A 25,270-nucleotide genomic window follows, 5' to 3' on the forward strand; every position below is an offset into this window, starting at 1 on the left:
AATGTAAAATAGATAGCTAGTGGGAAGCATCCGCATAGCACAGGGAGATCAGCTCGGTGGTTTGTGACCACCTAGAGGGGTGGGATACGGAGGGTGGGAGGAAGGGAGACTCAAGAGGGAAGAGATATGGGAACATATGTATATGTATAACTGATTCACTTTGTTATAAAGCAGAAACTAACACACCATTGTAAAGCAATTATACTCCAATAAAGATGTTAAAAAAAACTGTGAGTCACTATATTGCACACCTGTAACATATAGTATTCTATAGTAACTGTACATCAATAAAATTAAAAAAAATAAAGATGGTACACAGACGGCGGAGAGAAAATAATCAGAGGGAGAAAGAAAAAAAAAAAGCAAGTAGCCATGCTGGGGAGGTCCACACGGTAGGAAGCTGAGGACAGCCTCCAACCAAAATCCAGGAAGAAACTGAGGTCCTCAATCCAACAACCCATCAGTAACTGAATGCTGCCAACACGATGTGAGCTTAGAAACAAATATCTTCCTAGTCAAGCCTCAGATGAAACTGCAGCCCCACTGACACCCTTGTGTCCCCTTGGATACCCCCTTGTGAGTGTCCCTCACTCAAACTCAGCAGGCCACGCTCAAACTCCTGACCCACAGAACATGAGAGAGACTATATGTGTTGTTTCAAGCTTCTAAGTTTTTGGTAATAGTCATGTAGCAATAGATATCTAATATACACACAGTATCAACATACACCAAAAAAAGACACTAATCAGACTTCTTTGAAGAGATTAGTTTTCAAAATACAAATTTTCCCTCCAGGTGAAATCATACTGGAAGCAAATGGTGTAAAACCAGTTAGTGCGTCAAATAGGAAACCTGTTTGTTAGCACTTCCAGATCACGTACTGAGGCCTACCACCCAGGAAACCATTAACCTGTTACTCTGAAAAAGAGAGCTCTGTCAAGAGGAGGTGAGATCAACAAATAAAGCAAGAAAGAAACAATGCTATTTCTCTTTCTGCATATAATTCTTAAGTTTCTTACACAGGACAGGAAAATAATAAATTAAAACTTTATATTGCTAGGGGGACTATACCTCAACTTTTTAGTTCTTCTGGTTAATTTCCTGAAGTCATCTAGGACTTCAGCCTGTGCCGAGTATGTTTTCAAATTGAGGTAGTGTAAATCATTTTAAGATTCAGTTTCTAGTCCAAGTAAATATCCTGTGTCAATCTTGTAAATTAAGACAACACAAGAAAAAGGAAACAAAGAGCAAAATCACAAAACCTGCTGCTTCCAGAATCAGGATGTACTGAAAGCAAAATTAAAGCCAGGTTATTTTCCTCCTGCTGGAGATATGTGATCAATCTCCTAGAACATGTATGTTTTCCCCGTGCATAAAGAACTCTTAGAAAAGTTCCATCACTATATAGATTTTCACGTTTCTAATAACTCAAGCCCCTTCCCGCAAGCTATAAACCCAACTATTTTGAATAGCAAATTTTTAAAAATCAGGTATCAGATTTCCAGGATAGAAATCTGTAAATAGTAAGAAATAAAGGATTGTGTATCTGGATATAAGATATATATTTTAGAAAAATGATGTCTTGTGAATTTTTTTTTCTGGGAACAATTTATATCACCCAGAGAGTTTCAATAGGCATTAGAAATTGGAGTGCAAGGAGGGAGGGGAATAATATATATGATCAGGGCATATGGCTTCACTGGTCCTAGACATAATGTCACTATTCTGTGATGTAAAATGTTCATGTCCTTGGCTGTATTACATGAATCAACTGGAGCATTAAAATAAAGAAATAAATTATAACAAAAGGATGATCTCTTATAAAAATTGGATGGAATTATACCCTTAGGTATAATTAATATAAATATAAATAATATAAAGGGTTTTGTTTACCATTTCATTTATAGTATGCTTAACTGGAAATGCTAAAAATAGGAATGAATGCCATGAATAACCTTGGTTTTTATACTTATTTATTCTCAGAAAAGAGAACTGTGCATCTATCTACAAAGTTTTATATCTTATTTGACTTTACTTTGTAAAGAATTTAGGCAGAGCAACAAGCACGAACTCTTTTTAATTTCCTCCCTGCCATCAAATTACCCTCAATTACTTACATCTCTATATCCATGCACCACATTCCCAGAAATATCTCCTGCTATGTCTCTACAACCAGCTGGGCAGAACTTGCTGGAAAAAAAATAAAGAATTTATATTTTATTAGGTCGTACTTAGTGTGAAATTATACTTAAAAGTATTTTCTCTCCTCTATACAACATGCAGGAATATCTTTCTTTAATGACAAATCAGAAACCTGATTTGTGAAAACACAGACTTATCTAAAATGTTCATCTGAAGGCAAGTTTTACACAATTATTTGTTTTATATCAAAATTCATTATAAACTCTATTAAACAATGAGCTTCCCTAAAGCATCTTAATTGATTTTAAGGGGTCCAAGAAATGTTAAGTAAAAAGGTAAAGTTTCTAAATACAGTATATATAGCATAATCCTGTCTTTATGAAAAGAAATGTTTAAATAACAATTTATGTTTTCTATGGATAAAAAGATAACAAGGAAGAATATCTCTGGATTCCCTCTAAGTGTAGGAGTTTGAGAAACTATCACTTTCTGTGTTACTAACTCTGTAAATTTGGATTCACTCTACTAGCATTACCCAACTGGAACATAATGGAAGCCATACATGTTAATTTAAATATTCTAGTAGCCACATTAAAAAAATCAAAAGAAACAGGCAAAATTAATATTAATATTACTCATATATTTTGTTTAAGCTAATATATTCAAAATGTATCATTTCCACATGTAATGAACAGAAAAATTATCAAGGTATTTCCAGTCTTTTTTTTTAAATAAGTCTTCAAAATCTGCAGTATATTTTATACTTACAGCACACCTCAATTTGAATTAGTCAAGTTTAAATGCCTGGAGAGGGATGGTCCACATTAGTTATAAATTACTTTTGCAATCAGAAAAAAGGTGTATATTTTTTTTAGCTTTACTGGGGTATAGTTGACAAACAAAATTGTAAAATATTTAAAGTGTACATCATGATGATTTGATATACGTATACACTGAAAGAATTCCTCCCATCTAGTTAAACACAGCCATCACCTCATACATACACACACACACACACACACACACACACACACACACACACACGTATATATATATATATTTTTTTTGGTGAGAATATTTAAGTTCTACTCTCTTAACAAATTTCAATTACACGATATGGTGTTATCAGCTACAGTCACCATGTTATACATTAGATCCTCAGACCTTATTCATCTCTATAGCTGAAAGTTTATACCCTTTTATCAACCTTTCCCTATTTCCCCTAACCTCCAGCCCCCAGTAACTACTTTCTGTTTCTATGAGTTTGACTAAAAGAGGTATATTTAAAATTAGGATTTCATTTACTTAAGTCATTTTTCAAGAAACTTTTCAGAAACATGTCATGGCATATTATGGTTGGCTGTGGCTTAGGGTGTGTTGACCCAGGCTCTGTTACTACCTAACTAGCTATGTGACCCCGAATATTGCATATAATCCCCCTTAGATTCAGTTTCCTCTTCTGTAGTTCCTTCAAGCATCAACATATCAATAGGCCATGAGAGACAACCGTACATCTAAAAAACGTGCAAAAGGAAACTCAAAACATTATGTGAACACTGACACCTTTAAAGATGAATGCCATAGGCCCTTGTTTCTATATATACCATATTACAGTAATGTTTGCTTGGTGTGTTCAAGAAGAATGTACCAGCCCAAGCAGATTCCAAAACAGCAGTTGCTTTTATTTCATTTCCTCTCTGTTTCCTCCTGCTGACTTAGCAAATTAGATGTGTAACAGAATCCAATGATCAAAACTACCCAAATAAATGGTTCATAATTCTTCCCCATTGACCTAGTGGAATCCAGCACTACAGCAATAATCAAGGAATTAAGAGACAGAAATAATGGAAATCCTATTACAGGTTTACAGTTCCTTATCCTAGCCCTTAGAGCCAGATGTATTTCAGAATTCAGAGTTTTGGGGATTTTAGAAAAGTAAAACAGTGCCAATAATGTATATGATGTACGACGCCACTGAGGTCTGCAAATATTAATCAAAACATTAATATCTCTGTATCAAATATATGGATAGTCATATTAGGTCAAATACATAAAGACAAAATAGCCTCATGTTTAATTTAGTCCAATTTTGCTGTCAGATGAATTTAAGGTCACATTAATCAGGTACTGCCACCAAATGAGTTACAAAAATCCTTTGACTTTTAAAGCTTTCTGCATTTCACAATTATGGATGAAGGAATATGGCCCTGTACTAGTCATCACACCTCATCTTTAACTAAACTCTACAAACAGGCTGGGCTACAGCTTAGATGATCTGACACCATAACATCACACTGTAGGGCTGAATATATTCCTTTCTCTAAGAGGATAGGAAATGACTATTGATGCCCAGAGGCCCTGTCACCACTGGGACTGTACACGTATGGCTGGAAAGAAAATGCTGCTGAATGTCTGCACTGGATGAACAGCAACTTTGAGGGCAACATTTAATTACTGGTCATTTTCATTTTTGTCTTTTCTCAACTGACCTTCATATTAGTAAACACTAGAGTTGATTCTGCATTATAAAAGAATCTCATTTATTAGAGAATCAGATGGATAGGACCATGGACTCTTAAGCTTGACTTTTGGGGTATTCTTATTTATTGTGTAGCCCTAAGCAGGTTATTTAATTGCTTTGTGCCTCTGTTTTTGGGGTAAAACAGAACCTGCCTGGTTGGTATACTGGAACATTCACGTGAGCTATCTATATGCTAACTCCAGAGAGCTGTAGTGGTACTAAGAAAACACTCTAATGAGTTAGAGTTGTTGTTAGTGTTTTTGTTGACAATGACCTATAGACCAGTGGTTCTCAACTAGGGGTGATTTCTGCCCACCAGCAGACCTTTGGAAACGTCTGGAGACATTTATCATGACTGGCTCATACAGGCCAGGGGTGCTGCTAAACGCCCACAATGCACACAACAGCACATCATCCAATCCAAAATATCAACAGTGCCAAGGCTGAGAAATCCCCCTCTAGACTTTTACTTTATAGATGAGAAAACGCACATCTAAGAGATTAAGTCATTTTTCCAGTTAAAGTAAAGCTGGGATGAAAATTTTCATCTCCTATTCTCAGTAGGTCTCTTTTTTGTGGGAAAGATAAAATGAACCCCTCCAGAATTACAAAGTGACTCCCAAATGCTGGCCCGGTAAAAAAATGCACTCTAGACTCCATTTTGGCTCATTGGTACTAGAGTAGAACTCAAGGGTCAGCAAACTGTGACCCATGGGCCAAATCCAGCCAGCACCTTTTTTTTTTTGAAATAAAGTTTTTCTGGAACACAGCCATGCTCATTCGTCCATATATATACTGTCTATGGCTGCTTCTGCACTACAAAGGCAACAGAAACTGTATGAACAGATGCAAGAGAGACTGCACGGCCTGCAAAACCTACAGTATTTATTATCTGGACTTTGACAGAAGGTTTGCTGATCTCTGCTGTATAAGAAACCATTTCAAATATTCCTAATTAGTTACAACAGAGATGATATTTTAAAATTAAATTAAGTACAAGTAAGGTACTTTATCTGGTTTAATGTCAAGGAAAACAAAATATTCAGCAACAAATGACTGCAGCACAGCTAGGACACTGTATTTACCTGTATTCTGTCTTCAAATAATGGTTAGCTCGTTCCAAACACGTTATTAAATCTGTCATAAATAAAGATAATTGCAATTAGCTCTAAAGATTTCTTTTACAATGAAACAGTTTTTGAAAAGTATTTATTCGTTATCTAGTTATCTGAACTCTTCTGTTTAAAAATAAATAAAAACTGACACACTACCCCCAGGATTTCATCAGTTCCCTTCATTTTTCTTTTCTACCATCAATGACGGTTCTTCAGTATTTATCCAGTGAATGACAACAGAATCTATTTCCAACAAAAAACCCAACCCTGGTTAGTTACTATTCACTACATACCTACAAAAGGCCATGTGTATAAGCTCCCCTGGCAGGAGGAAAACCATTTCAAGAGCCCAGTGTGGTTCAGAGAAGGTTCAGGAACATCTTAATTCAACAATTTAGCTAGTGGCAATCGAGCGACCACAGGGCCAGGAGTTTAGTGAGAAAGCAAAGAGCCTATCAGCTTTGATCAATGAGGACCAAGGACTTAAAAGCAGCGTGCTCTCTGGAGCAATTTATAGAACTGAACTAATACTCAGCAATGGAAACTCTAAGATACTGTGGATTTTGGTGCTTTTAGATGGACCTAGTATAGTTTCCAAAATATTCCACACTTGCTGCAGAAGTTCTTTCTTTCCTTAATCATTTCAGTAGTTCTTAGGGAGAAACGTATGCTGAACACCGGCCATGCAGGGGCCTGCTAGGATATTGCTCAGATCTGATTGGCTGAGTGAGAAATGAATGGGGTACCCCCTTCCCAGAGTATTTCTGCAGGAGGGGCCTGACAGCAGAAACTCTGGGCACCTCTGTGGCCCTGGCAGACCCTGGGCTCCATGGAAATTACTCTGGAGTTCGAGGCCTGGATGGGAGGCCACGCTTTCCTTTCCCATCAATATTCATGCTCCCCTTCTCTCCCGCTCACGCGCTAGCTGGATGGGTAGGGCACTTGGTGACAGTGACTTTCTCCTCCTCATACTCTCATGCTCCCATGCTGGTGCACTGGTGTGTATGGAGTGGGGGGGTGTCACTGGTTAAAAGGCTTGTCCCCTAAGCTAACAAAGGGGTTGGTGGAGAGCTCCAGAGAACAGCCAGACCTTAGGAGGGTCAGGAGGGTAGCCCCAAAGATACACAATCCATGATTTCTAGGAAAATGAGATCAACCCTCTCCCACATAAGTCAGCGGATCAGTCTAACATGGGCTATGAAAGTATTCAGTTCAGACCTAGCTACTTACAAAGACACGCATTCCTCTCTTCCCTCACATCTTAATTCTGGATCTGAGGTCACAGTTCTGTCTGGAGATGGTGACTAGCAAGAGGAATTCTTAGACAGATAAAGGTTTACAGATTTATGTTGGTCCTTCTGCTATACCTGGATGGTCGCTGCTGGCATACGTTAGCAAAAAACCCCGCCCAGAAATGTGGGATCCACTCTCAAAGCGAACAGTTACTTCACTGGTGTTCAGCAAAAGTTCTTTGGGCACAGTCATGCTTCCACAATACGGACCTAAAAACAAAGCACACTTGTAGCTCATTTCAAAATTTAGACCAGTACAAAGAATTGATATATACATTTTTTTCCCTTAAATGTCAACTTTACCAGACAACACATACACATAAGATTATAATCTTTACCCAACTGAAATTTTGCTTCATACTGAGACTAAGAATTAGTGACTGATTGTAAACTTGATTATACAGAGAAACAAGATGGGGGAAGTGGCCAATTCTAGATAAGAAATAGCTTGGAACTAGTTAATTGTGAACAACACAAGAGATAGGTTCCAATTTTTATAAGAAAGCAACTAACAAACAAAAATCAAAATATTTAGTTAAGAAAATGTTATAACAAAAGTGATATTCTAGGGACCTCCTAAATTTGCTTAAAGTATGGTCTAAATGCTTGCGTCCCAACCAAATTCATATGTTAAAATCCTAATGCCCAATGTGACAGTATTAGGAGGTGGGGCCTTTGGGAGGTACTTAGTTTCACAAGGGCAGAGCCCTCATGAATGGGATTAGTGCCTTTATAAAGGAGGCCCCAGTGAGCTTGCTTGCCCCTTCCAGCATGTGCAGACACAGGGAGATGGCTATGAACCAGGAAGGGGGCTCTCACCATCCACTACACCGTATCTGCCGGCACCATGATCTTGAACTTCCCAGCCTCCAGACTGTAAGAAATAAATGTCTGTTGTTCATAGGTTACCCGGTCTGTGATATTTTGTTACAGCAGACTGGAGAGACTAAGACAGGTAGTAAAGAAAATGTTATCACAAAAATGATATTCTCCTAAATTTGCTCAAAGAAACTCACAAGTTCCCTTTTGCCAAGAAAGTTCCACTACTGTATAGCACAGGGAACTATACTCAATATTTTGTAATAACCTATAAGGGAAAAGAATCTGAAAAAAATATATATATGTATAACTAAACCACTTTGCTGTACACCTGAAACTAACACAACATTGTAAATCAACTATACTTTAATTTTTTTAATAAGTGTAAAGAAAAAGAAAGTTCTAGAATTAAAAGACTGTCCAATACAGGGTAAAAATCTTATTCTCATGCAATTTGCACACTTCTCTTTCTCTTCTTTACCACTCTTAACAGCAACTTCTGGTTAACTCATATAATTTATTTTGATTTGTAAAATGAAGTTTATAAGAAAGCAGAATAATGTCTAAAGGCTTTTGAAATACCACAGTATAAATTATACAATTAAGAGTATAACATAGGGAGACGCAAGAGGGAAGAGATATGGGAACATATGTATATGTATAAATGATTCACTTCGTTATAAAGCAGAAACTAACACACCATTGTAAAGCAATTATACCCCAATAAAGATGTTAAAAAAAAAGAGTATAACACATTGTTTCCAAAATACGTTGCTTGAAAAGCAATAGGAAGCTCTATGAACTTTCAAAAGACAAAATTAGGGCTTCCCTGGTGACGCAGTGGTTGAGAATCTGCCTGCCAGTGCAGGGGACACGGGTTCGAGCCCTGGTCTGGAAAGATCCCACATGCCACGGAGCAACTGGGCCCGTGAGCCACAACTACTGAGCCTGCGCGTCTGGAGCCTGTGCTCCACAACAAGAGAGGCCGCGATAGTGAGAGGCCCGCGCATCGCGATGAAGAGTGGCCCCCGCTCGCCGCAACTAGAGAAAGCCCTCGCACAGAAACGAACACCCAACACAGCCAAAAATAAATAATAAATAAATAATAAATAATTTTTTTTTTAAAAGACAAAATTAGATTTGGGGCTTCCTAAGGTCTAAGAAGACCTTCCTAAGAATACTCAAGTTGAAGTTTAGTTTGTAAACTGTCATCTTGAAAGTCAAGTATGCAAGACGGGATAATTTCTCTAAAAATAGGGGTTAGCAAGTCAATTTTGAAGAGCGGTATTCTTCATCAACTTCTCCCAAAATTGAACAGTATAGAAAGAGTCAATGGAACAACAATGACAACATCAGGTTAAGGGAAGAAAAAGATCACTCCAAGTCAATGTGAGTACAACTAGTCACACCAGCCAAAGCCAACATAGGGACCAAACTGCTAAAAGATGCAGAAGATCGTGAACCCAACTCAGCCTTCCTTTCCTGATATAAGGGATCAAATTTCTCTTCTGTCCTGTCCAGGTGTCACGTTCTGAAGATGTGATAAAATGAGAGAAATGCTGTGTGTTTACATGCCCCAGATCTCAGTTGTTGCCTATTATTAAGTTATAATGAAATCCAAATAAAAAGGATCATCTCTCTCTTTAGAAACACTCATCATATACAATTACTTACATGAGTTAATACCTGCAAATTATTTAGAATGGTACCTAGGATATAAAGTGTTAAGTACTCGTTAAATAAATAAATACATTAAAACAAACAAACAAATAAATAACGCCTGTTTTCCTTTTAGACAATGTTCCATGGGGTTAGGGACTTTTCTATATCCGTCACTATCTCAAACACCTTGTACGTGTGACAGCTTTCCAAATATTGTTTGAATCAAAATGAAGTTAAATGTTCTTCTATTTGCAACAGCTGGTTTTTAAAAACCAAACATGATTATAAAGATACATAAAATATTTAATCCTGTCATTACAAAATAGCATGAAGAAGCAAGAAAAGTGTGGAAAAGCAAGAAAGGAAAAGAAAATCATTAGTGTGGTAGATATATGGATTTTTTGATCTTTAAGAGTGCTCACAAGCATGGAAGATAGGCAATACTAAATGAATTTTTGTATAATAAAGTAGAATAAGCATTTTTGCAAAATTAAAGTGAGTCAGATTACTGTGCTTGACTTACGCAACTGATTCTTAGTTTGTTTTAAATAAGTTTCAAATTCATTTGTTCTTTGCACAGGTAAGTGAGATACTTACTTTGCAAACTTAAGAACAAAGATGAAATAACTAGTAACTTGTTGATATTAATAAATCAGAATATTTTTCTAATCATATTTATTTCTTCCAAGAAGAAATAACAACATATATACTCTTCTCCAAATCATGATGACGATACCATACCAATCTCTCCTTAAACTTCTATTTGCATTCCAATGAGTTCTAACAAAAACAGTGAGGAAAAGTCTAAATTGATAATCAGTGAGAACTTGTTTGAAATTTTTTTAGTTGAAATATATTTGACATATAACACTATAATGTAAGGTATACAACATGTAATAATGTATATTGTAATATACATATTGTATAATGTATAATATAATAATAATATAATAATATAATATTGTATAATGTATAATGTATAATATAAGGTATACAACATGTTAATTTGATACATTTATATATTTTAATATGATTGTCATTGTAGGGATAATTAGCACCTCTATCACATTACATAATAATCATTTCTTCTTAGGGGTTGGAATAATTAATTTCTAGTCTCTTGTTTGATGATTATAATATTGTTGTCTATATTCACTATACTGTACATTAAATCTCTAGGGCTTATTTGTTACTCGTTGCAAGTTTGTACCCTTAAACAACATGTGTCCTATTCTCCCACCCTCCATCCCCTCGTGACCACCATTTCATTCTTTGTTTTTACCAACTTGTCTTTTTTAGATTCCATATGTAAGTGGAGATCATACAGTACTTGTCTTTCTCTGCCTAGCTTATCTCACTTAGCATAATGTGCTCAAGGTCCATCCATGTTGCTACAAATGACAGGATGCTCTTCTTTCTCGTGGTTGAATAACTGGAATTTTTTTAAAAGATCTTTATGGAACAGTTGAAAAGAAAGGTTGCAAAATTATAAATATTTTACACAAATAGATAAGAATGTATGCCATTACACTAAGTTGTTGTACAATACATACAATTTCCTAGATCAAAACCACATAAAAATAGTAAAACTCTAACTTGGTTGCATCCTCCCAAAGTCATGGTAGGCATGGTAGGTAAACATTTCTGGAAGAAGTTCAAAGAAAGAAAATGGGAACACACACACACTTTAATCACCGTTACCCCACAGGCACCATCCCTCTCACATTTTCATTGATGTGCTGCAAACACGTAACTAAACCCTAGCAGGGACAGGGCATGCCCTGTGTATACAAATGCCATCATTAAAAGTTATTTGACAGGTTCATCAGGGCACAGCCATCGCAACAGCAGGAGGCAGCTGTAGCCCAGGGTGGGGAACTGAAGCTGAGGGTTGGCTGCGGTATCACCTTTGGCAAAACACCCAAATTATTGCCTGTCTGAAGGTCTGACAGATAAAGATTCCTTTTCACAGATTAGAAGTTAATAACTGCATTCCTAGAATTAAAAGGGAAAAAGAGATGAAAATAGGAAAATGTGAGTGGCAGTGAGAGGGAAAAATAATTAATGGGAAACCATGAAAGGAGTCTGTCCTAAGCAATGCTCTCAGTTTTCAGCAGACTCCCTGGAGGATGATATCTTTTCTTATGAAAGCCTTTCACCACCCACACCTGCCCCAAAGATATATTTACTGTTAGTACTCTGTCCCAATTTTTCAAAAGGATCTACACCTGTATTTGAACATGCACAATGCCATTGGAAACCCAAGTAAGAGCTCAGAGGTGACTTCTAGCTTTGACCATGGTTATATTTGCCATCCTGTGCCGTGTTCCTAGATTGGTAAACCTGTTTCAATTCACAGTCAGACTGAACCCCAAACCTTCTTGAGTGGTTCTGAAGACCTCTAGCAGACCTAAAAGTAAGACTCACAGTCTGCATAGAGGTTTGCTTCACAACTGGCAGTGCTGTGTTTCACAGAACTTGGACTTGCTGTCTAACAATGACCTTCCTCCTCACCTCTATCCTTGTCTGGGAAGCAGGTTCCACCTTTGTAGTCTCAAATTCCCACCAGATTGGGAGACAGCAGAAAGGCAGTTCATCAAGTAGACAGAAAAATCAAAAAAATAAATCCTCTACCTTTTGTGGAATGCAGTGAGTCACCCTGGATTGTGGGAAAAGCCATCAATGACACCAAATGGAATAGCATGTGGCATTTGGCACCAGACATGAGACCAAGAGCTAGCAGACAATGGACTGATTCCTTGGACAAAAGGAATAAAGGGCCAGGAACCCTAGGAGCTGCCTGCTTTGAGCACAGTAGGCCAGTTCCTCTCAACACATCCCCTGTTCCATGAGCAGCTGAGAAGGGAAACCCTTTATCTTCCCACGTGTGAATAAAAGCAAACTGTCCTACAAGGAAGAATGAACTGCCTGCCTGGAGCCAGTCCTCTGGATTCTCTGGCAATCTGACAATCTGTGCAGCAATTTATCCTCCTGCTGCATTCTCCATGGCCTGTCTGCCTAAGTCTCCAGACATTACAAGGTAATATTTTGTTTAGTAACTGTTCCAAGTCATTACAGATGGGTCTATGCTTTTGATCTTGAAACTGACAACAGTAAGTTATTGTTTCATCTGTGAAAAAGATGTGTTTAAAAAATGGTATGCATGCTGTTAAAGGAAATCAAAGAGACCCCTCCCTCTCCATAACCAGGGGTGAAAAACAGAGAGCAAATAAAAAACTTAAGTCTTGACAGATCTGCCATAAATCAAACTGAACAACAACAAAAAACTAAAAACCTTCATTAGCCTTACGAGCACCAGCTTAAGTACACATTTAATTTCTCATGACAGATAAGAACATGCCAGTGAGATGAAGTGATGCTCCCTGGGAGAGCCACTGGCAGAGCCAACCACTCGGCACACCATCAGCCAGCTGCCAGGGAAGTGGCACCTGGCACGGCCCAGATCTGGGTGCAGAGGCGTGCTGATAAAACAGTCTCCAGAAATGTCGAGGCTGCAAACGCCACTGGACTTGTGTCCATTTTCCTTTTGTTATTTTTTTTTCTATGCAGTCAGATGGCAGGGTTTGTCCTTGCTTGCTAATTGCAATAGGTCACTGTACAAAATTACAGAATTTTCAGGGCCATTTTCTTTGAAAAGGAGGGAAATTAGCATAAAAAAAGGGATATTCCTGGACTGTGTCATTAAAACCATAGTCACGTAAGAATGTAAGTGGTATCCCTGGAGAGTTTTGGTCTCTGGTTCCCAGACAAAAATCAGTGACAGATGATAAATGAACCAGGCGGATTCCTAGACAAAGGTGCGGCTTTACTTGGGGCTAGGGACTCAGGTCAAGAAGCGCTTTCACAGCAGAACCCACCTAGGCCATTACTTCTCTCCCCACAAAAGATGGCAACTGGCTGAAATGAATCACAGTGCATCTCTGGGAAAGTGTTTGAGGAAGAGGAGGCGGTGGAGGCCAATACTTCCTCTCCTTGACGATCATGGTTATGCTAATGAGACATCTAGCATGGAACTTTCTGGCTGATATAACCTTTTTTATAAGTTTACGATTCTTTCTGTATTCTACCTTGGCATAAAAGGCAAAACAAAGCAAAACAAACAAAAATCAGTCCTTCTCAAGCATTTCCACCAAAGTAGCCTCAGTCATAGAGGAGAACGCACCTCTGGGGTGGTTGAGGCCCAAAACAACTTTCCATAAACTTCTCCAAAGGCTTTTGTTTTATCATTAAAAGTCCTAAGAATTTTGCATTCTCCATAATATGGCTGTGAGACATAAACCATGTATAAAATAGAGGCTGCCAATCTTGTATTTTTCTCTATTTGGAATTTTTTAAAAAAATCAACAGGCAAGGCATAATGATTAGACCTTACTGCAATATGCCAGGTATTGCATGTTGCAATAAGTATCATTCTAAACTATTATCACAGAAATCTTGTTGCAATTATGAGTCAAAACACTTAGTATTATTTCCTACTTTTCCCATTTCTCTTGTTCCTGGTGTAATATAAATATTAACGGTTGACTTCATATCGTTGTACTTCTAAGTCACTGACAATGGTTAAAAAAATACTGGGGGTGGAGGTGGAAGTACAGGAAGTGTAAGAGAACAATTCTGGAACTTCCTGGCTTTTCTATAGTGCAAATCATTTAGCACAACACAGCTAATTTAACTGACTACAATTAGGTTCACTGACCATGTCTCCCTTAATTTTCTGACTAAGATGCATTTTTTTAAACCTTGAATTCATACTAGCACTCTGCGTGTGAGTGACTTCTCAGAACTCCATTTGGTTCTCACACCCCTAGGGGAAGGCCTGCAGAGGTCTCCATTTCTTGTTCATCATTCAGCAAATAACGAACAAGAACTATAGCTCACTTCTTCTGCACAAGCCACAGGATCAGATGGCTTTTGTCACCCTGAATGGGAATGGCACGGTGCTTAAAAGTGGGATCCCTGGAGTCAAATGCCCAGACTTGAATCCCAGATCTAGTTAAGTGATTGTAAGCAAGTTACTTGACCTCTTTGAGCTTCAGTTTCCTTATGTGTGGAGGCTAATAACAGGCCCCCTCTTACAGGGCTATTACGAGGGTTAAGTGAGTAACTCTGGAGCGCCAAAGCACAGTGTACGGCACAGATGAACGCTCCACTGCAGACACCTTCTTTACTGTTTCATGGTCTTTTCTATATGCTAAGTAGAGTCCGAAAATTTTAGGTAGATCAAGTCTTTCTTTAAATGAGGAGGGGATATTTATTGGTACAGGAATCTTTTTTTTTTTTCCTGCGGTACGCGGGCCTCTCACTGTTGTGGCCTCTCCCGTTGCGGAGCACAGGCTCCGGACACGCAGGCTCAGCGGCCATGGCTCACGGGCCCAGCCGCTCCGCGGCATGTGGGATCTTCCCGGACCGGGGCATAAACCCGTGTCCCCAGCATCGGCAGGCGGACTCTCAACCACTGAGCCACCAGCGAAGCCCGATAGAGGAATCTTACTGTAAATCTTCCTGCAGTGTGAAAAAAGACACTCAAATTTATAAGCTTATAGATTTTTAAATATATAAAGTTTGCCAAGATCAAGCTACATGCAGTCAGACTCGTTAAACGCTGACTGAGCATCTGCCAGTGTAAGACTACGCTAAGCAACAGAGGATAAGCGAAGGATGAATAAAATGCAATTCCTTCCTCAGAAAACCCCCTATCTGGTAGAGAAGCTAAAATAAAGATCTCAACCTGAGATTGGTGCTGCACTGATGGCTTAGAAAAACAACACGAGTCCAGACGAGGGACCGACTGGAGCTGCTGGACATCAGAGGAGGTTCTAGGGTAAGTGGCATGGGATTTGCTTTGTGTTGTGTGTGTGTGTGTGTGTGTGTGTGTGTGTGTGTTAGAAGGGGCAGAAAAGCAGGGGAAGAAATAGAGGAAGAAATAACACATGGAAGAAATAACATCATCATATGTACTGAACATGAAACTGTGTGATATGTTTAGGAAAAGGCATAGGAGATGCGGAGACTCAGAGATGTGGCTGGAGGACTTCCCTGGTGGTGCAGTGGTTAAGAATCCGCCTGCCAATGCAGGGGACATGGGTTTGAGCCCTGGTCCAGGAAGACCCCACATGCCACAGAGCAACTAAGTCCGTGCACCACAACTACTGAGTCTGTGCTCTACTTAGCCCACGAGCCTAGAGCCTGTGCTCCGCAACAAGAGAAGCCACTGCAATGAGAAGTCCGTGCATTGCAACAAAGAGTAGCCCCCAGTCGCCGCACGAGAGAAAGCCCACGCACACCAATGAAGACCCAACACAGCCAAAAAATTAATTAATTTTTAGAAATGATGTGGCTGGAAATGTGAGTGGGAAGAGAATGTGCGAGTGAGCCTTGAACCATGCTAACAAGTGTCTGTGGACAGTGGGACACAATTAACAATTTTTGAAATAAGGAAAGAAAGAAATTATTACAACAATATTTAACAAGATAATCTTAGATGGTCCGGAGGGAATGGAGACTGGTGAAAGGAGAGAGGGGAAAATCAGGAAGCTCTTTCTATAAGAAATAGATACAAAGATGTGGACTGGTGGTGGCAGTGAAAATAAAAAGCCAAACTGAATGTACCATGGGCTTAGGGAACATGGGTTCTCGGCTCATCTCATGAAGCTGGATGGAGAAAATCTGTCCACGAAGCTCTTTTGGGCTCAGGGAACTCCTGCCACAGGCTTGGACTGATTTGGGTAACTTTAGGTCACCAGGAACGCACCAGGATAGGTAGGGTGGGGTGTGCTGCCGCAACTCAGCCTCTGCTGGGTGGAAGGAGCGTTCTTGGGGTATTGAGAGGGACCGATGTGTTCTCTGCTCTCAGACATCTTAGACAAAGAATAAACTGTGTGCAAGGCCATTGGGGAGGAAGAGGGGGTGGAAAGGGGGGAAGGGCAAGAGGAGGAAGGGGAGTAGGGAGGGAGTGATGATGGTGGCTAACATTTACTGAATGCTTGTTATGTGCCAGACATCATTCTTGTAAGTTATATATACATGTGCCTCAATCACCCATATGTGGCGGATACTATCATTTTGCCCATTTTAAAGATGGGGATACGGAGATACAGAAAGTTAAGTAATTTGCTCAAGGTCATGTAATTAAAAAATGAGTAGTACGGCAGGAATTTGGAGCCAGGCAGTTTAATTCCAGAGTCTGCACTCTTAAGCCCAAGTGAAAACTCTGCATAGAAACAGAAGTGCTCATCTCAATCCATGCTGAAGGCCAGCCTGGTGTTATTGATCCACAGTGACCTAGGCAGGGAAGTCTCTGAAACTACGTGAGAACAAAGTCCTCTGAGATCCCGAGGAATCTGTATCTGGCTCCCACCAAGATTGCTCCAGCAGGTTAGGAATAGCCCTAAACTCTGCCCACTGGGGGAAGATCAACTTTCATGGAAAACTGGGACCTAGTCAATCTTCTTGAAATATCAGGAAACAGAAATGACAGTTCCTCTGGGATCCCCAAAAGCAGTCATGACAAAAACAAACCTCTGGGTGAATTCTTTGTGGTCAGTAAGACTGGAAATGGAACTTAACCAGTAAAGGTTAGAGGGTCCCTAACAAGTTTTAAAGTTGAGAATAATGATCTTCAATATGAATTCATAGCCTTCCCTCTTCAGTGTCATAAATCAATGTGAGACGTTTCATATTTTAAATGCAGGTACACTGGTATGACACAATGCCTGAATCAGCACCTACTCTTCCCCCAAGTTCAAGATGTTTTAATATTTTATATAACTAACCTCTTATTATTTTACATCACAAATATAAAAGGGAGGAGATTGAGAATCAGTACCAAAGCAGCAAACTGAACTGTACTATAGAACAGCTAAGTGCTTCACGATCCTGACTGTATTCTAGACCAGAAAAGGGACATGAGTGTTTCTTTTGAAGGGAGGCTCTGTTACTTTGGTCTCTTAAACAAAAATGCAGAATACCCTTAGTTATAGTGAAAACAATCTCTACTAATCAAAGTATGATACTTCTTAAACATTTTTTTTGGCCAGGATATTCGTACACATGATCTTAAAAGTCAGTATATATGTTTACAGCCCCAAATTTTTATACGTTTAAAAGTTTATGTTTAAAAGTAACTTTAAAATCTTATTTTGTTCTTAAGCAACATATATCCTAAAGTGAGGTTGATCTAGTTTATCAACTTTGCTGCATCCTGGCTGTTTCAAGAGTATTTTAAAAGGGAGAATCAGTGTCTTAACTCAGCCACAGATATATGTAAGTACATTCTTTTAACTGATGTTTGAATCTGAAATATCAGCCCTCATTATCATATATGACAAACAGGAGAATAACAACCCCATCTTATTTGTATCAGGTCTCTTAACAATCAGTGAGATCAGGTGCGTATTTTGCTTGATCACTGTGAAAGCTGGCGTGGGTCACACCTGTTTATAGTATTAAACGTTTTGCTACCACGAATGAAAGCACCCGAAGTATATGAACCAAACATTTAAAACAAAATCGGCATGGGGGTGTGTGAACCATTACAAATGAACTGCATAAGGATTAAAACTATATAACTTCAGCATATCCACAATGGTTAATGCAATCACACTGCAACTATGTCCACTCTTGGCAGAGCTTATAAACAGGGATGCCAGAAAACATTATTCTTTTTCCAAACATTAACTCCACATTCAAAAGTCTAATAGTGTTGAGTCTTAAAATCTCTTGGCAACGGGTTTTAGCCATTAATTGAAAAAAACCGAGCTGGATAAATCAAAACTATTCAGCTCTTTCAGCCATACATGTAACCTTTAGAGCCCTGTATACTGGAATTGCAGGAGGTACTCTAGAACATATGGTCCCCGCGGGGGGAACTGCAGTGGGTACTTCCCTCGACTGCCGGCCCAGGCAACAGCGCTTTGGATCCCTGAGACCCTCCCTCCACAGTCCTGTGGCCACACTGGCTGCAGAGCGGCCTTCCCCACTCCAGGGAGCTGGGCAACAGTCCCACAGGAAGGGACACTCCCTGAGCTTGCACAGGCCAACAAAGCACTCCTCCCCCTCTTCCTTCTCTCTCTCCTCTGCAGATGATACACTCCTCCAGGAGGTTCAAAGTGACCAGGGGACTATTTTAACTAAATTAAAATACAGGTCTAAAGTTAGTGTTCTTGGGCAAAGAAAATCTACTTTTTAAGAAACGTATGTTTATTAGAGAAAAAAATAGAGAGTAGAGAGAAAATATAACAATACCCAGAGTTGAACCTTTTAAAGTCCTCCTTCTAACATTTTGCTACAATTATGTTCTGTCTTACTTTATTCAGAGGCTTTTTTCTATTATTAGGACATTACTGTGTATTCATATTTTACCTAACACTATATCCTAAGCAGCTTTCTATGTTAATAGTCTTTTCACCAAGTAGCTGCTTAATATTGCAGGTATTACATGTTTTACTGAACTGGTTCCTCGCCATTGAATTTGCCAATTCACTTTTAAAACCACTTATTCACGGAGTATCTACTACATTCAAGTCACTGGATTAAATATTGTAAGTATACATATATGAATAAGTGGCTCCTCCCAGAATGCTCTTCAAAGCTACAAAAGACACAAATATATATATGCAGCATACACGCATATGCATGTGTACACCTGCTTACACCTGGCCCTAATACACACATATGCATGTGTACACCTGCTATACCTGGCCCTAAGCCACTTAATTTTTTTTAAGGGCACATTAATTTTACTCAGGTTGAGATAGAACTTTTTCAGCCTACATGTAATAAAGATTTTCCTAACAAAGAAACTCTGTAGTTCTGACTACAAGAAAATTTAGAATGTACTTCTTTTTAAATATGCTTATAGGATTGAAGTATTCTAATTTCCTTTCCATGCATTCCTTTTATTGCTAATTTCTGCTATTCTTGTCTGCTGGATTTGCCTTAACATGACTGATCAGGGAATCTTTTACGTAGCCTCAAAAGAAAGAACTTCTGAGCATCGTTAAATATTTTATCTTAAGAACATCCCCAACCCAAAGTATTAACTACACCTGTGTTTTAGGCAAAATTGCTGTATGATGTAATACTGGGCTGGTCCACCTGAGAAGGGTGATAAGGCCCTGAGTTTTTCTTTGGGTATTGGTACTGGGAGAGGAACAGACATCTGGAAACAGATGTTTTAGAGCCACAAAGACATAGATGTAAATTTTCCTTTCAGCCCTTAACTAGCTTTGTGATCTTCAGCATGTTCCTAAAATAGAATAAAATAAAATACTCACCGTACCTCAGTTTCCCTGTTTGTAAAAAGGAGTTAATAATATTTACCTTGCAGGGTGGATGTAAGGATTCCAGAAAATCTACGTGAGGCCAAGCATGTGCCTGACATACAATGAGTATGCTTATTTCTATAATGAGTATATATTCTGTTTTTAAAAGACAAACATAACTATGTAGGAAAAAATTTAAAGAGAAAAACGAATTTACTGGGCTTTATTGAAATGAATTGCAATTCATTACTCACTTCCTAGTGAAGAGTCTAAATCTTGAAAATTCAAGAAGCTGGAAATGTGGACTAGAGCGCCCTGAGGCCAACCAGGATCACCTTGTAACCCAGCTCCTAAAATGTAGTTAGTCCCAGGCTTTTCCTCCTTTTTGTGTATTTGCGAATATACAACAAAGACAATGGAGTAGACGCCTTGGTGTGGGAAAGCCACATCCATTCTCTTATCCTGTTTCAGGACGATTTGCTCCCCTCTCTAGTTCTCACCTCAGCCCCCAAGCTGAGAGAGACCCAGAGCAACAGAGGTGATTAGCTGCTGCTCTGTCAGCAGGTGGAATTAACTGCTCATCTTCTGGAAAAGGAGATGCTTCCCCACAGACACTAGTGTGGAAAAGCCGTTTCTGGCCCTGCAGCGCTTTCCCTTGCGTTTTACACAGGAGCTCTGACACTCAATGCCCTCTGAATCTGAAGGAAATTTCCCGGCCAATGAAGGATTCCCTGAAGAGTGGCTCCATAAATTACCACACATTCGATTACCAGAGCTAACAGAACAGTAAGTGTTCCCAAGGGCCGTAAGCATCCCTGGAATTCTCATTTTTCCCATTTGAGTCAAACTGGAGTTAAAAAGTTGCAACTAATTATATGAAATCAACCATCTTTACTCTGTCAGAGTAATTCAACCTACATTAAACTACAGATAATATTCCCAGGGATAAAAAAAATAAACCTTAAGTTTTCTCCTCCATGGGGGCTAGATAGGTTTAGACCTCTGAACAGTCTCGGGACTGGTCTGGGCTTCCACCCTGGGAGGAGTGAGGAAGCTCTGGATGCGAAGGTAAAGACAGCCTTGAAAGCTGTGTGTTTGAGAGAAATTACCTATAGAACTAGCAGGAGGACAGGGTTTTGCTTAAAACCTGTATCATTTTTGAAGTTGTAACACACAGAGAATTTCAAAAAGTCTCTAATCTCAGAAGAATCTGTACTTAAGTTCTGTCTTTGTCTTCTAATCCACGAAACCCAAGTTGTTTCCTTGGGCTAAGGACTGTAGGGTTAGTGCTAATGGTGATTTCAGACACCAGTGTGCTAACAGCACACCCCAAACCACAAAAAGCTTAATTTCAGAAGGTTACTCTGAAAACTGTCCTTTGCACTTGCCCTTCCCCTACCCAGAAAACTGACCCCAGACATATGTGTACAGTCCCTTCACTCACTCCATTTGGGTCTCTGTTCAAATGTCTTCTTATTGGAGAAGGCTTCCTGACCATCCCATTTGAACACAAACACACTCAGAATCAGACCTGGTATCACCTTAGGATGACTCCTTTTTCTTATTCCTTATTTTTCTTTCTCACTGCCTCTCATATTATAGATGTATTTGTTTGTTTGTTTTCCACCCTCCTCTCTACCAGTGTAAGCACAATGAAAGGAGGAACTTTGTCTTTTCACTGCTGTATCCCACCCAGTACTCCACAGAGCACTTGAACACATGACCACTGTTCAATAAACATCTGTCACACGAATGAATGAACTGTAGGTGTTTTAGCCAAATGCTATATATCTCCAATTGTCTTCCCGACAAGATATAAACTAACTAAGCTCCTGAGACCCACGCAAGGCTACTATCTCCTCAGATGTCTTTCGTGCAGCTTATGAAACAAGTGTATCCATGTGGGCTACCCTGAGAGTCTACAAGGAGCAAGTTCCTCTTCTGATCTTCCCAGGCTGTAACACTGATGAGCGTGCCACGTGCCTCCTCCCTGCATCTCAAATTTTCCCATGCTCAGTGAAACCTAGATCTCTTTTCTTACCATATTGATCTGAAGAGCTAGTGAACAGAAGGTAGTCAGAAGCACAGGTCTGGGATTCAATATCCAAATCTCCCAACCTCAGAATCAATCTCTTCCCCTTCGGTACTGTGATCGTCTTTTCACAAATAGTGTGATTGGGGTAAGTCCCTGGATAGTTCTTAGATGTCATGGTGCCACTGTCCTTGTAGGTCACTATGTGCCCACAGCCATCACCTGTTAAAGAAAAAAAGAATACAAAAAGTAAGTGAGGGCTTCCCTGGTGGCGCAGTGGTTGGGAGTCTGCCTGCTAATGCAGGGGACACGGGTTCGAGCCCTGGTCTGGGAGGATCCCACATGCCGCGGAGCGACTGGGCCCGTGGGCCACAACTACTGAGCCTGCGCGTCTGGAGCCTGTGCTCCGCAACAAGAGAGGCCGCGATAGTGAGAGGCCCGCGCACCGCGATGAAGAGTGGCCCCCGCTTGCCACAACTAGAGAAAGCCCTCGCACAGAAACGAACACCCAACACAGCAAAAAAATAAATTAATTAATTAATAAACTCCTACCCCCAACATCTTCTAAAAAAAGATTTAAAAAGTAAGTGCAATTAATTTTTACTGAGGACTGAAAACGTCCAGTATAATCTTCATCTTAGGTATTCTACTCCTTCTATGGAGAGAGAGGGAAAAGCTAAAAAAAAAAAAAAAAAAAAAAAGGATTGAATTATTAAACCGTATTTATTATTCCAGGTTATTTCATCTCTTGTTTCTCAGTTTAATCTTCTGAACACTGTTGATCAAAATGTTTCATGTATTAGCACGGTAAGCCCTTTGCAAACACATCATTTAGTCTAATTACTTTTTCTAATCATCTATCCAGATATCTACCCATCCACACTTGCACAGTGGGCCCTTGGCATTCGCAGATTTGCCATTTGTGGTTTTGTCTACTAGCAAGCCAATGCCATGAACTAATTTGCAACTGAGAAACTACTACTACTCATTTCAGGGGTCACTGTCCTGATTAAATGGGATCAGGTATGCAAAATGCTCCTGGTAGATTCTCAGGCTTATGCTGAGAGGACTTTGTCTAAGAGCCTGTCATTCAACTGGGGACTAACAAGCATCTGACATGCACATCTCAGTTAGTAACAGTCACAGATTTGGAAGTTCCTGATAGACTCAAGATGTATCATGAGCGTCAAGGATCTACTGTATTGAGTGCTTGCCACCTGCCAGACATGACATTGTTGGAGACCCATAAAAGCAGCAATGGCTGCTCAGGACTCAGAGTGAAATGGGAGAGTTCCATGTTCCGATAACTACAACACTAGGTCCCCCTGCCATAGCAGGAGCTTAAACAAAGGGCCAGAGAGGGCAAGAGAGAATCTATTCCAGTGAACTCTCACTACTCCACTAAAACAAGGAATTCTCTTAAGACTTTCTGAACAGGGTAGTTAATCAATTGACCAACAAGTTGTTCCAGTATATTAAAGTTACCAGGTTAATCACCCAAACATCTAACAGCATGCACAACTGGGTGGGCTGCAAGGTTAGGAGCAAACGCTGCAATGCAAAGTCCGAAGTACAAAATGCCTGTGGTTACTACGGCTTCAAAGAAACAAAGCCAGAATTTTTGCCCTGCACCGGAAGCAGAAGTCTGTTGGAGAAGGAACTCTCTGAGGTGGTAACAGAAGGCATCCCAAAGCCACCTACGGACAAGCCCCAACTTGGGCATCCTGGGAATCTGAAGCCCAAGGCAGCCTTCTTCCTTCTCCAGGCTAGTCCCTGCTAGAGGATTCATCTGGGGTCTTCCTCTATTCTACCTCCTTCTTGCCCTGAGGCTTGCAGCCCAAATGACATGGGGGTCTAGTTAAAATAAGGGGTTGGGGAAAACTGCAGAATCTATCCCAAATCAGCCGTCAAGCTCCAGGCAAGGACCCACCCATTATGCAGAAACTCTCACAAGATTCCAAGCAGGGAGGTTGCACTGGGGGAGTTGACCTATAGGAGTAATGAGTTAGTACCAGAGGGAAATGGAGATAGACAGCTAAGATAAAACTACTCTGAAACCTGGAGGTCCAGGCAGAAGTTGTGGAATTTATACAGTAGGCTATAATAGGGGTCCACAGAGGTTTTTGAGAAGGGAGATAATGAAAGAGGTATTAGAAAAATTTTCGATACAGGAACTAGGATGCAGGAGAATCTGCCTCAGAAGGGCAGTAGGAGGGCTAGGAACGGGGTGGCTGGAATGGAAAGGGAAAGAGAAACAGGGGGTTCACAAGAAAAAAACCAACAGGCTCGGGTTCGGTTAATTATAGTGGGAAAGACAAGAGGAGAAAAAAAGTTAAAAACGTTGAGACGTTGAGTCCAGAAATGATGGGAACACTGAGGCTAATATGACAGAAAGGGAAGCCCAGAGGGCAAGCAGGTTTGGGGACAAAGGTTGTAAGTTTGGTTCTTAAGTTTGAGGTGATAACTATATTCCTTGGGCTCTCTGGCAGTAAGTACCAAATTGTTGAGAATTAAATGAAAATTATACTAGAGTAAAGCATACGGTGCAGAAGCACATAGGGGTTTTCATTTAAATTTAGAATGATTTACCTGCTCTTAAAGGCTTTTGTAAAAAAAAAAAATCCAATTGACAATTTCTCTTCGAAACTGGAAGACAGGGCAATCGTACCAGCAGGTGTTCTCACAGGGCTGAAGGCGGTGGCTGCCCCTTTAAAGGAGACAAACGCCCTAGCTCCCCACAAGGTCCTGTAACTCATTTCTAAGACTCGCCCAACCTTAGGAGGCAGTGACTTGGAGCACCCTGATGAAACAACACTAGGGTAACTAGTATACAACTATGCATATAATTATACACATAACTAACCCCCTCTAAGCCACCAAGGTATCACCTGTGAAACCTTTAAATGTCTCGTTTCCTAGTACTAAGAAATTCTGCTTTTATAAGAGAAAAGAAAGTGAAATCTTTTCCTAGAAAACATCCCTAGACATAAAATGAGGCTCAGTTACAGGTGAATCAGCCCACACATGATTACTGTATTCGAAGTTTTAAGCGACATGTCATGACAAAGGAAAATTCCAGGGTGTCACTTTTATTCAAGCCTGTAATTATGCTTCTTTTCAATGCCTTCTACTCTAACACCCGAGAGGAAACTCATCTCACCCAGCGACACTGGCAGCATGTGAGCAGGTTTAAGTCTTCAACACTCCCATCCTTACTGTACGCGGGGGACTGTGGCTCAGATGTGGAGAAGTTGCCCTTTTCCATTAACTATCAGAATGAAACTAGGTCTTTCTTCTGCCAAGAAACCTGAAAGGAACAGCTGAGTCCTAATTTATTACAAAGCAAACTGTCATCAGAAGTTGCAATTTCACTCCGGCCTATGGAAGACTACTTATGGAGTCTG

At 39.8% G+C, this 25,270-nt stretch overlaps 1 protein-coding gene across 3 annotated transcripts in view; it reads right to left on the reverse strand.

Moving 5' to 3' along the window:
* Positions 1 to 25,270, reverse strand: part of DCBLD1 (discoidin, CUB and LCCL domain containing 1) — a gene marked incomplete at its 3' end in the record, with an annotated part of 67,161 nt that overhangs the window by 21,925 nt on the left and 19,966 nt on the right. For all 3 annotated transcript variants that reach the window (XM_082855410.1, XM_082855412.1, XM_082855411.1), the window contains exons 2-5: positions 21,876 to 22,088; positions 7,146 to 7,280; positions 5,749 to 5,800; positions 2,118 to 2,190 (exon numbers count right to left, since the gene is read on the reverse strand). In XM_082855410.1, coding sequence (XP_082711536.1) covers positions 2,118 to 2,190; positions 5,749 to 5,800; positions 7,146 to 7,280; positions 21,876 to 22,088 — 473 coding nt within the window. The remainder of the gene's footprint in view (positions 1 to 2,117; positions 2,191 to 5,748; positions 5,801 to 7,145; positions 7,281 to 21,875; positions 22,089 to 25,270) is intronic.

Source organism: Leucopleurus acutus, assembly GCF_964270905.1.
Source record: "Leucopleurus acutus genome assembly, chromosome: 15".
Taxonomy (NCBI): domain Eukaryota; kingdom Metazoa; phylum Chordata; class Mammalia; order Artiodactyla; family Delphinidae; genus Leucopleurus; species Leucopleurus acutus.